This window comes from Mirounga angustirostris, unplaced genomic scaffold (assembly GCF_029215605.1).
Source record: "Mirounga angustirostris isolate CCGP_5_RB_7025 unplaced genomic scaffold, mMirAng1.0.hap1 SCAF_1, whole genome shotgun sequence".
Classification (NCBI taxonomy): domain Eukaryota; kingdom Metazoa; phylum Chordata; class Mammalia; order Carnivora; family Phocidae; genus Mirounga; species Mirounga angustirostris.
The window spans coordinates 133,401,449-133,414,210 of NW_026991709.1; the positions used below are offsets into that span (position 1 = coordinate 133,401,449).

Below are 12,762 nucleotides of genomic sequence, written 5' to 3' on the forward strand. Positions count from 1 at the left end.
AGATACCTGCCCCCAGTCCATCTGTTGGGGCTGCAGTAGCACCAACCTGCAGGATGCTATTCCTGCCTGTCCCCTGAGAAGCCTTTGTTGGTGGGCGGTGTCAGCAGTCAGACTATATGTCTGCCCCCGGTCCATCTGCCTGGGCTGCAGTGACCCCAAACTGCAGAGCATCTCCCTGTGCTGCCCCCTGAGATGTTTTTATTGGTTGGTGAGGCCTGCAGTCAGACCATCTACTGGGACTGCAGACATACTGATCAGCAGGGCACTCTCTGCACTGCTAGTTAAAAGGTTCGGCTGCTGTGGCTGCAGCTGAACTGGTGTGTGTGGTTATCTTCCCCTCTCCCCAGGGCAGGAGTCACTTTGCAGTGGTGATGGTCCCTGCTGGGGCTGCTTGCAGGATGAGATGTGGCAGGAGCCACTTTGGAGAGACTCCTGATAAGTAGGGCAGGTTGGATGGGGTGGATCCACAGGAGAACACAGGGGCACACAGTGTTACCAAGGTAGGTAGTGTTTGCATGGTTCCCACAGGTATCCAACTACCTAGGCTGGGGACTAGGGAGGGAAATAGCATCCACCAGCTCTTTTGTTCTTGGAGAAGTCTCCTAAAGATCTCTGCCTCTCCAGCACACATTCTAAGATTAGTATATAAATCCTCTTAATAAACAAACCAACAAAAACAAAAACAAGCAAACAAACCTCTACCTACAGTCCAGGTGCTTTTCAAACTGCTGCTTCTATTCTTATCTCCCTGTGTGTGTAGGTGGGGAAGATGGGGGGCGGGGGTGTTTGTTTTGCTGTCTCTTATGGGTGATGACTGTTTCTTATTGCCCTTTGGCTCTCCCAGAGGCAAGCCTGCTGATTTTTAAAGTACCTGGAGTTAAGCCCCACTGGTTTTCAAAGTCAAATGTTATGGGAATTAGTCTTCCCAGTGAAGGTCTCTCATGTCGGGGGGTGCCTGTTTTGCCAGGTGTGGGTTGTCTTCTCTTGCTTCTCTGTGCTTGTGGTGTCCCTCCCATGTGGTTAGTCTCCCTGGGAGTTTGGTTCCCAACAGTCTCTACCCCTCCTACCCTGTCGATATGGCCTCCTATGATTAACTGTGGTAAGTTTGTTCTGCCACTCTTCAGGTCATTTTCTGAGTTGCTGGAACTCATGTGGTTATTTCTAGGTGTGTCTGTGGAACTGAGACGAGGTGACCCTAGCCTCCTACTCTGCCATCTTCCCAGAGGTCTTTAAAGGCTTCTTCTTGGGGCCCCTGGGTGGCTTAGTTGGTTAAGCATCTGACTCTTGATTTTGGCTCATGTCATGATCTCAGGGTCATGAGATCAAACCCCACGTTGGGCTCCATGCTGGACATGGAGCCTGCTTAAGATTCTCTCTCTCCCTCTGTCTCTGCCCCTCCTCATGAGCTGTAAATAAATAAACAAACAGGGCTGCTTCTTTAGTGACAGTACTGTGTATACAGTAAACAGGAAATGTTGGCTTTCACAAAAGATAAACTGGAAAGTTTCTAACTGCTCCGATGTTAGGAAAGACAATCTTTATAAAGCTACAAGGGGATCTTGGTGATACCACAAGCCATGGAGGTGCTCTCAGCCAGACATCTGGCAAGTCAACCCCAGCCAGCAGGCCTGTAATAGCAGAGGCAGCCTCAGAGTACAGCCTGCTGCAACCTGACTGTACATTTCAGTTACAATACTAACTGTACTTGTGAGTGGCTCTGGCCTCGGCCAATAACGGATTGCCAAGGCCCAGTGAGAAACAAGTAAGGCAAGGATTCAATTCTAGAAAAGAGAGTCTTTCCATGTATATAAACCCTTTGGGACATTAGGTAGTGAAACTTTTAATCCATAAGTCAATTCAGATGCTTTTATCGTAAGGCTCTAGCTTTTTTTTTTTTTTAAGTAGGCTCCACATCCAGCCCAAAGCCCAACCCAGGCTTGAACTCATGACCCTGAGATCAAGACCTGAACTGAGACCAAGAGAGATTCTTAACCAACTGAGCCACCCAAGCACCCTCTGAGGCTCAAGGTTTTAAATAACACTTACCCAGATAGACATCACCAGGTCCATCGAAGCTATCTTGCATTCAAGGGCAGGGAGCAAATTATCTATCAGCTTAACTTGGATTCATGTGGCTCAAGGATCACTCCAACCACATGCCCCACTTTGACTCTGATGATTTAATTCATGGGAAAAATAAACCTTTACAGAATGCAGGTTTCTGAATCCAAAGCAACTCCAACGCAAGAAGCAATGGAAACAGTCTTGGGCACAAGACTGCAGGAGCCTACTCACAAGAGAATATTGACAATAGGCTGTGATGTAGCACCTACAGCACCTCTAGTCCTTAGAGGCTTAGATTACATCAAGGGTCATGAAGCTTAAAGACAGAATTATTTCAGATTAGTGGAAACTAAAGAGACATAACAACTAAATGCAGCATGTGATTATTGATTGGATCAAAGCTAGACCAAGAAACAATTTTTTCACTGTAAAAAACATTAGCATTATAAAGAATTTGGGGAGAAATTTGAATAAGGTCTATAGATTCGATAATAATGCCATAGTAATAATAATTTCCTGATTTTGAAAATCGCACTATAGTTGGCTAGTAGAATACCTTTGTTTTCAGGAAAGACACACTGAAGTACTTGGTAGTACAGTGTGCATGTGCAGTTTGGTGGGTAGGTGGATGGATGGATGGACAGAGTTGAAGAAAACAGAGCTGGACAGTAGTCAAAGCAGTAGAAGACAGGTTTTCTTCAGGAACTACTGCAACAGGGGAAGAGAGACCTCAGTAAAGAACTGGGCTCAATTCTGAACATAACAAGGAAAAGTTGGTATTTATAGTCAAGGAGCAGGCTGGGGGAGGTCGGTGCATGGAAAATTATTAAAAGAAGACATCAAGGGTAGGGAGGTTGCCCTGCAGCCTCCTGAGTTCCCAGGACACCCCCACCCCACAGGAGCGCCCTGGGGTCACAGAGGGCAGTCGTTCTTGCTAAACAGACTTAACAATTTTTGCTAAAGGCAGGCCAAGGTTTTATACATCAAAGATGCGGGATGAGGAATTTGATCAGATATCAAGGTAGGGAGGGTAGTCAGATATCAAGGGTAGGAGGATTCACTCTAGACTTAGCAGGATTCTTACTAAAACTGAGCAATTCAGGCTGAGTAAGGACAGACACAGAAGGATAGATGATAGATAGATAGATAGATAGATAGATAGATAGATAGATAGATAGATAGATGATAGATAGAGAGAAAGATAATGTGTTTATAAATGTTTAATAACTGGCTCTTAGTAGGGGAAAAATCCATGATCCATAGCATTTGTTTGTTTCCTTAGTGTAAATACTCCCACTGTAGGTAGTTTCAAACCATCAATGTGGAGTCACTGGATGCAGCAGTGGGAAGAAATGCTCACAATTGACTAGAGTGAACCATTCACAGTGGTTCTAGCACACCACTTCATGATGCTTTGTACTACTTTTGTAAATCTGTAAGTCTGAAATTATTTCAAAATAAAAAGTTAAAATTTTTGACAAGTATAAATTACCTATATAATAAATGAATTATAAAATTACTTTTTCTAGAGATTGGGTAAAGCATTTTTAAACCTTAGGTCTCTCTCTCTTATAAGTAATGGTAGACTACATTATAACCATAATATCTAAGTTAAACAGTAATTTTTCATACTAATAGACAACAAGAAACAAAATTCAAGGTCTATCACAGAGAAACATTGATAGAATACATGTTAATCAAGTTATATTACTGATCAAGCTTCAGTGCTGGCTTCAACCCACACCTGGTGCTTCTGATGTAATAGAAAGAACACACTATGTTGAGGTCACACCCTCCCATCATCCCTACACCTCATCCAGGCCGGGGCATCAGAGGGCCACGGCACAAGGGAGGGAATGATTCAACACAATTTGCCCCTAATAATCTCTGAAGCTACATGTCATGGTGGGTCAGCTGTGTCCTCTTTAAGGACAATATGCTTTTTTGGCCATAGGGAGATAGATTTTTTTTAAGTTTTTATTTAAATTCCAGTTAGTTAACATTCAATGCAATCTTGATTTCAGGTGTACAATTTAGTGATTCAACACTTACATATTACACCCAGTGCCCATCACCACAAGCGCACGCCTTAATCCCCATCACATATTTAACCCATCTCCGCACCCACCTCCCCTCTAGTAACCATCAGTTTGTTCTCTATAGCTGAGTCTGTTTCTTGGTTTGCTTCTCCCTTTTTCCCCCTGTGCTTGTTTGTTTTGTTTCTTAAATTCCACATATGAGTGAAATCCTATGGTATTTGTTTTTCTCTGACTTATTTCACTTAGCATAATACATTCTAGCTCCATCCACATCGTTGCAAATGGGAAGATTTCACTCTTTTTTTTTTTTTAAAGATTTTATTTATTTATTTGAGAGAGAGACACACACAGCGAGAGAGGGAACACAAGCAGGGGGAGTGGGAGAGGGAGAAGCAGGCTGGCTTTCCGCGGAGCAGGGAGCCCGACGTGGGACTCGATCCCAGGACCCTGGGACCATGACCCGAGCCGAAGGCAGCCACTTAACTGACTGAGCCACCCAGGCGCCCCAGATTTCATTCTTTTTTATTCCACTGCATATATGTATATACACCACATCTTCTTTATCCATTCATCAGTTGATGGACACTTGTGCTGTTCCCATAGCTAAAGCTATTATTGATAATGCTGCTATAAATGGCCATAGGAAGATATCAAAACTAATGGCTCTTCTGTCATTGATGGAACTCCAGCTTTTGTTCTCTGAATCCTGCCCCCTGTATGTATTTGTTTTCCTCAGATGTTAACAGAGACTGAAAGCTTGCTAAGCTTATTATGTTCTGTTATAGTGACACCTAAAAAGAAAAATAACAAAAGGTTGAAAGCAAAATTTTGTCAACCTGGTATCACAAACTAGACTTTGAATTTCAGTCAACCAACTAAAATGCATAGACTTCTGGGACACCTGGGTGGCTCAGTCAGTTAAGCGTCTGCCTCCAGCTCAGGTCATGATCCCAGGGTCCCGGGATCGAGCCCTGCATCAGGCTCCCTGCTCAGGGGGGAGCCTGCTTCTCCCTCTGCCTGCCGCTCCCCCTGCTTGTGCTCTCTGACAAATAGATAAATAATATCTTTTAAAAAAAATTAAATGCATACACTTCTTAAGCATTCTAAACATTACAAACATCCCCTATCATTCTGAACTAGGCCTTTGGTAAGGTAAAAAGTTAACTCTAACCGCTTATCAAGTTCTTTGGTGTTTTACAGAAAACAATAAAATAAATCTTAAAATCCCAAATCAAATTTATTAACAACACACACAGGCATAGGAGTCCTACTACAGTGATTGCTGAATTCTAATGTAATATTTAAAACCAGAATGGACTGATCATTTTTGATGAATGCAGATTTAGCAATTCTTTTGTTTAAATAAACGAACTCCAAAAGCATCACATGGCTGTTTTACACTTGACCCGGTCTGCATGTTGTAGCTCATCCAGAACGTTTCTGATGGTCTCAACACAAACTTCTCCTTTGTGATGTTTTTTTGATGCAAGATTCCATATATTTTCAAATTCTTCATCAGAAAGCTTGACACCAATATTATATAATATCTCTGCAATCTAGGGGAAAAAAAACATTTAAAGTCAGACTAAGACTTAAATTTGTACTTTTAAAATATCTTTATAGGGTGCCTGGGTGGCTCAATCGTTAAGCGTCTGCCTTTGGCTCAGGTCGTGATCTGAAGCAGGAAGCCTGCTTCTCCCTCTCCCACGCCCCCTGCTTGTGTTCCCTCTCTTGCTGTGTCTCTCTTTGTCAAATGAATAAATAAAATCTTCAAAAAATAAATATATAAAAATAAAAATATCTTTATAACTTCTAAGGCTATGGCTATTTATCCCCCAAAAAAAGTGTGTACCCACACGTGTGTTTATGTGTGTGCCTATTACTTATAATAATAAGATGTCAAAATTCCAGTATTTTCAATTCAGGAATCATTTTGTTAATATGAATATGAGGATATTCACCTATACTAGCCCATATATAAAAGGACTTCCAACTCTTTAAGTGTTTCTGGTTATTTTAAAGGGAGGCAGCTAAATTCAAGCAGAAAGAGTAAAAAAGTTAAAGAAAGAAGACTTGCTGGATTTGAATCCTATCTCACTTCTTGTCACTAGGATCTTGTCTATGTCATGTCAACCCCTTGAAAATTAGTTTCTCTTCTCTAAAATATGATTATTTATAAATGTCTCTTGCTGGCCTGTTATAAACTTTATAGTTGTAGGTGTGCAAGTGCCAGAAAGATTGAGCATGCATGAGCAAACTAAAATCTAAGCATATTGAAAACCAGCAAATTTTGGTTATTAGTAATCTCTCTGCAATGATAATTATTATGGGAAAACATGTTTCTTATGTCGCAGGGAAAATTTAAGAAAGGAAAGATAAGATCTAGCAGTGGAAAGTGAGAATGAGTAGAGGACATAAAAGATTTGAAAAAAAAAATGAAACTATATTTTTTTTAAGATTTTTAAAATTTATTTATTCGAGTGAGACAGAGTGAGAGAGAGCATGAGCAGGAGGGAGGGGCGGAGGGAGAAGCAGACTCCCCGATGAGCAGGGAGCCCGATGTGGGGGGGGCTCTATTCCAGGACCCCGGGCATCATGACCTGAGCCCAAGACAGATGCTTAACCGACTAAGCCATGCCGGTGCCCCAAAACTAAATTTAAAAGAGGAAAAACATTTACTGTGAGACATACAGAAAAAAAGCCAAGAGGGAAATGGAAAGGTTAGACAGCGAATAGGAAATCCAAAGAAACAGAAGAGTTGCAGAATACATCTATGAAACAGAATCTTAACAATTAAAAGATCCCCTAGAAATGATGTGCCCTCATGGGAAATTAACAGTATAATCAAATACATTTGAAATTCAGAAGAGCAGAGCTGCCAACAGCTGCGATTGTACAGCAAAAATACCTCAGGGCTCCTGTGCAGAGCTGTGATTTCCCCCCATCCAGTGGCAGGTAATGACTGCTCCCACAGAGTGAACTCTGGAAGTGCCCAGGGTCAGTCTTGAGCATCCCAGCCCTCCGCCTCCACTTCCTTTCCCACTCCTCGGGAGGCATCCCTCCCCTAGTTCCCTATTCCATCACAATACACTGATTCGCTAATATTTTCCAGAAGCCCATCCACTCTCAAATTAGCATTATTACTCCAACCACTCATTTGGGCTCTTTCTTTTTTTCTAGAGTTAAAGGATGATTTCCTAGTTAAAAGAATTTTAGGCATCATGCAACAAGCAGGAGGTTTTTGTTTCTTTTGGCAACCCTGTACTTTTCTCTCTCTTTTTTTTTTTTTTTTTTTTTGGATGTAGTGTTCCATGATTCATTAATTGCATGTAACACCCAGTGCTCATTACAACACGTGTGCCCTCCTTATTACCCATCACCGGGCTACCCCATCACTGTACTTCTATTTCATAGGGCCTTCAGAGTAATTAAGGGAAGTGAAACCATCTGGGGGTGTCCCTTCACTGTCCCTGGGGTGGACCCTGAGTTCTTTCTTTGGGAGCAGCCAGCAGGCATCTCCTCTGAGTTTCATCTCCCTTCTTCCTTCTGTCCCCTACCTCAGTGGGGATGAAATGCTGGAATGAACCTGTTGTAATTAAGGTAGTAGTTAGTAAGTTTTCAAACCATCAACTCTTCATCTGAAGTTACAGAAGCCATCATATGTCTAATTATGTCTCCTCAATCATTCCTGGTTCTGGATATGAAAATTCTGAAGAAGCAGTTGCACCCTAGATTACACCCTGCATTCTACGAGTCCAGATCAAGACAGGCTGGCCAAGCATTGCTATTAATCCTTGGCCCTTAGAATCCCAGTGGCTATTCTGATCTAGCTGGTTGCTCCTGTTTTATAACCCATCTAGGAAGAAAATCACCTAGAATATGAGGACCATGTTTTCTAACAAACAAAAACAAGATACATGGGCTAACAAGTGGTGTGGCACCAGGACAGAAGATTCTAGATCATTTTCACAGATTATTCACAGATAATCTAAGACATAAGATAGCAGCAGTACATGAGGAGGGGGCAGAGTGGTCCTTCTCATACTTCCCTTTGGTTTTGGAGATACAAAGCCATGAGATACTTACACAAGGAAGGGATTGATCCCTTTTGCTTTTTCTCAACTAAGAATAGTGTTGAGCTCCTTAGGGAAACATTTTTCTTTTCATACATGGGTCGTAGTGGATATATGATGTGAATTAATGTGTCCTATCATAGAAGAAAAACTGCTCCAAGAATCGTACCAAAACGTCACAACCAAACTGAACGTTATCCTCGAGAATCCTGTATTTGAGGATCCTGATGACTTTTGTAATATCAAAGCTCATGTTTTAGACAGTCTAAAATTAAATAGCTGTTGATAAATAAACATTTCCATCTTTGTGTGTTTATGGGAAGTTGACATTTCTTTCAACTCCTTTGAAATAATACGCTGTACCTCTTTTTTCGATCTGGTCTTAAAGAAGTCTCTTTCAAACACTCCTTTCTGGCTGAAGATGGAAGGATGTAGTAGCGAATAGGCATTGCCCTCTTCACCATAATTAGTTCTATCACTGACGCGACGAATTCGGGGGGCAGGAATATCAGACCGAATGGTTGGAACACCATAGATGGGATAACCTAGGACACCAATGAGAAAGGAAAGCAGCCATTCTAAAACTGAACTGTAAAATACAGTAGCCACCAGCCACATGTGGCAATCGAGTACATACTTGAAATGGGGCTAGTCCAAACTGAGATGCGATGTGAGTATAAAATACACACTGAACTTCAAAGATTTCGTACCCTCAAAAAAGTGGAATGTTTAATCATTTTATATTGATTAATTGTTGAAAAAACATTGGGAAGATCTATATATTATATATAAAGTATATATACTATAAAAAATAATTTCACCTGTTTCTTTTTCTTAATGTAGCTACTAAAAACTTTTAAATACATATAACTCCAATTATATTTCTATTGGACAGCACTATTCTAAAGGGAGTAGCAAGAGCTCATTATACCAGAATATAAACAGCATGTCTATAAAATCCAGTTAAGAAAAATACCTAAATCCTTAATCATGTCCTTAGTCTAAGGAAGTGATCTTAACCCACATAAAATAGTCTCTAACTAACCAAGAGTGATCATGCTCAATAATGAGATATGAGGTGTTATGAGTTGAACCATAGTCTCCCCCAGATTGTATGTTAAAATCCTAACCGCCAGTACCTCAGATGTGACTTTATTTAAAAACAGAGCCATTGCAGGGTGCCAGGCTGGCTCAGTTGTTAGATCTTGAGGTTGTAAGTTTAGAGCCCCATATCGGGTGTAGAGATAACTTAAAAATAAAAAATCTTAAAAGGAAAAGAGTCATTGCATTTGTAATTAATTAAGTTAAGATGAAGTCATACTAGAGTAGATAAGAGTAGGCCGCTAATCCAGTGTGACTGGGAGTCCCTATAAAAGGGGCCATTTGGACCCAGACTCTCACACAGGAGGACACCATGTGAAGGTGAAGGCAGAGATCAGGGTGATGCAGCAGAAGCAAAGGGACACCAAAGATTGTCAGCAACGCACCAGAATCTAGGAGAGGGGCCTGGAACAGATTCTCCCTCACAGTCCCGGAAGGAACCAACCCTGCCAAATACCCTGGCCTCAGACTTTCAGCCTCCAGAACCATAAGATGATAAATTTCTGTTGTTTAAGCCATCCATTTTGTGGTACTTGTTATGGCAGCCCTAGCAAACTAACAAATGGAGAATGAAGATACAGAGAATAGTTCTGCAAAAGCTCTTCAAATATTTGAAGGTAATCTGCTTGTAGCTAAGAATAAGATGGCTTATGAATCTCCTAACACTTGGTGTAGTCTGTGTAACATTCAATGTTCTGATCATCATAGATCAATTTCATTAATATTGAGAGAATCATTTTACTTGGGTCATCATTAACAATAGTTCAGTTTAGCCTACATTTATCGAGACCTCCTGGATGGTTCAAATACAGAACTGAATGAAAGGTGTCCTAGGCTTTGAGAAACAGCCTAATGAAGATAGAGGCTGGGGACAATACAAGGACAGACAAAGGACACTTCTATGTTTGCTGATCTTACTTTTAAAACTCAGCAAATAATGTGACATACTCACAAGTAGAAGGAACAGCTCCTACAACCGCACTGATCTCAGAAGAAGTTGTCTTATAGTGATTAGAAACTGTATCACTTGGCCTCAGAAGTGTCCGGAGAGTCTTTCCTGAGCTCCCTGGTTCTTTTAAGACAATATCTTCGGGCTTTATCAGGAGAGTTGGTTCAGATTCTTCAACATTAGCCTCAGCAGGGTTTGCACAATCTGGTTTTCTACCTTGAAGCAGAGTTGGGGTTGGATAAAGTACAGGAAGAAATCACTACGTGGTCCTGCTGCTCTGCAACAAAATCAGTTTTCCTGGTTAGCCTCTCCTTGCTGGTAGACACTGAGACTGGGCTAGGGGAGCCCTCCCCTGATGCCAGCGCCCCACTGTGGAAGAGCAAGGGCAGGCCAATGTCCTATACCAGGAAATCCGAATGTGGCCTGTTTCTTCTCGCCACTCCACCCACTTTACTCTAGAATAAACCGTTTAAATCTGAGAGACCAAATGAAAACATGGAACCTATTTTTCCCTTTAAAAAAAAAATTAGAGTTTATTTTTATATTTAACTGGAACTACAGGTTACCAGAGTTTTTTCCGGAGTTGTGCTCCAAGGAGAGACAGGAGCAGACACATTAGGAGTTGTAAATTCCACACGTACCTCATGGTGGTGGGGAGCCCCATGTACTGCAACATTTGGGGAGGCAATGAGAACACAGCGTGAGCTCAGGAACCGATTATATAAATAGCCCTCTTCACATCGGTGTATAAAAGAAAACCCTGAGGTAAAACTCAAGTTGTAAGCCTCTGTCCTTTTGAAGATCTGCTCCACAGCTAGCACTAGAGGGCGCTGTGGTCTTTCAAGCTCTCGAAGAACTCTCAGGGTTCCGGGAAAGCCCAAGCAAGGGTTGCAAAGGCAAATGGTGCCCCAGTATCAGGTTGGGGTGGAACCGTGGTAAGCCAGAAAAGACATGCCTATCCAAAGTCTGCATCCGCCATTCAGCTTCTGCCAGTCATTGCCGTGAACACTCTCATGCCCTGTGTTCCAAAACCTCTAATCCCCTCCCTGCGCCCCGCAAAAAGCAGAAATCTGGGCCAGTATGAGAAACAGTGTCTCAGAAAACTGTTTGAAAGCCACTGCCTTAGAATACTTACCCCTTTCCTCTAGAAGTCAACAGTAAGTAGAATTGAATAAAAGAGAATTCCTGGCAAAACATTCCTGAGCCCCTTCTGACTGAACCACTCACTGGCCACTATCCTAGAAGAAGGACAACCTCAAGGACTCCACTGAAAGTGACAGATGAAGTCAGAATCCAAAAACCAGGAACAATTTGAAAAACGTTCTGGTTTGAAAACAGGCTTCTGCTTTCCCCCACTACTTCATGAGTTGTGTCAAGAAGAAAAAAACTCTATCTCCCCTTTGTATTTCTGAAAGCACTAGGGTAGAATTGTTTTCTATAAAATCTTCATTAGGTAAAGAAGATCCTCCTGCTGTCCTATTGGCTCTAATAGAAAGGCCATCTCAGAAACTCATAAGGGCTCACATCATCAATGAGGCCCCAAATTTGGTTTTGGCCTTGCAGAAAGGCATGACCCAGGAATAAAAGTAAAAATAGTAATAGCTTCACCTTTTACAGAAAAATATTCCAGAGGAGATAGAAATGTAAACAATCTTTTTAAAAAGTTAATCCTCAGGGCACCTGGGTGGTTCAGTCGTTAAGCATCTGCCTTCAGCTCAGGTCATGATCTCAGGGTCCTGGAATTGAGCCTCGCATTGGGCTCCCTGCTCTGCCGAAGGCCTGCTTCTCCCTCTCCCACTCCCCCTGCTTGTGTTCCCTCTCTGGCTGTCTCTCTCTCTGTCAAATAAATAAAATCTTTAAAAAATAAAATAAAATAAAAAGTTAATCCTCTCTAATAATCAAGATTTGAACATTAAAGTGAAAAAAGTATCATAATAACAATTAAATTACAAGAATGTTTGAAATAATACTCAGTGGTAGCAAAGTTAGAGTAAAACCTCACAGATTTGACTGATAAAATTGCAAACTGGTACAATCATTTAAAAAAGCAAAATGAAAATATAGTTACTTCTGGGACAATAATAACATTCATAAGAAATGAGATATAATTAGAAACAAAGATTTTTGAGAGATGATAATCATTATAGCGTTACCGATATTACTTTTAAAATATCTGGAAATAACCTAATTTTCAAAGAGTGAGGAAATGGCTTAGTAATTCATCATACATCAGCATGAGGGAACTGAAAATGAAGTTCATAAAAAAGTTTACCATAAAACTATTTCTTAATTCCATAGAAATTTGAAAGCTAAATTTTAAAAAGCCAAATAAAAATGGTACAATCACTGTGATTTTATATATATGTGTGTATATAGTATACATCTATGTGTGTGTATGTGTATATATATATAGTTAGTGATGCAGGAAGTCAATGTGGAAACATGAAAATATTTGAATAAAGGTAAAGATTGCTTTTATTTTTCTTATAAAATGTAAAAATAAATTTTCTTATGTCAAATCCTATTTTACTATTGA

General features: G+C 40.9%; 1 protein-coding gene across 1 annotated transcript in view; it reads right to left on the bottom strand.

The window, feature by feature from the left end:
- Window positions 1-5,386: 5,386 nt before the first annotated feature.
- EFHB (EF-hand domain family member B) overlaps window positions 5,387-12,762 on the bottom strand; it is a 58,018-nt gene continuing 50,642 nt past the window's right edge. Inside the window, 3 exon segments of the mRNA XM_045863725.2 lie at window positions 5,387-5,659; window positions 8,540-8,721; window positions 10,230-10,442. Coding sequence (XP_045719681.1) covers window positions 5,486-5,659; window positions 8,540-8,721; window positions 10,230-10,442 — 569 coding nt within the window. The 3' untranslated portion in view covers window positions 5,387-5,485.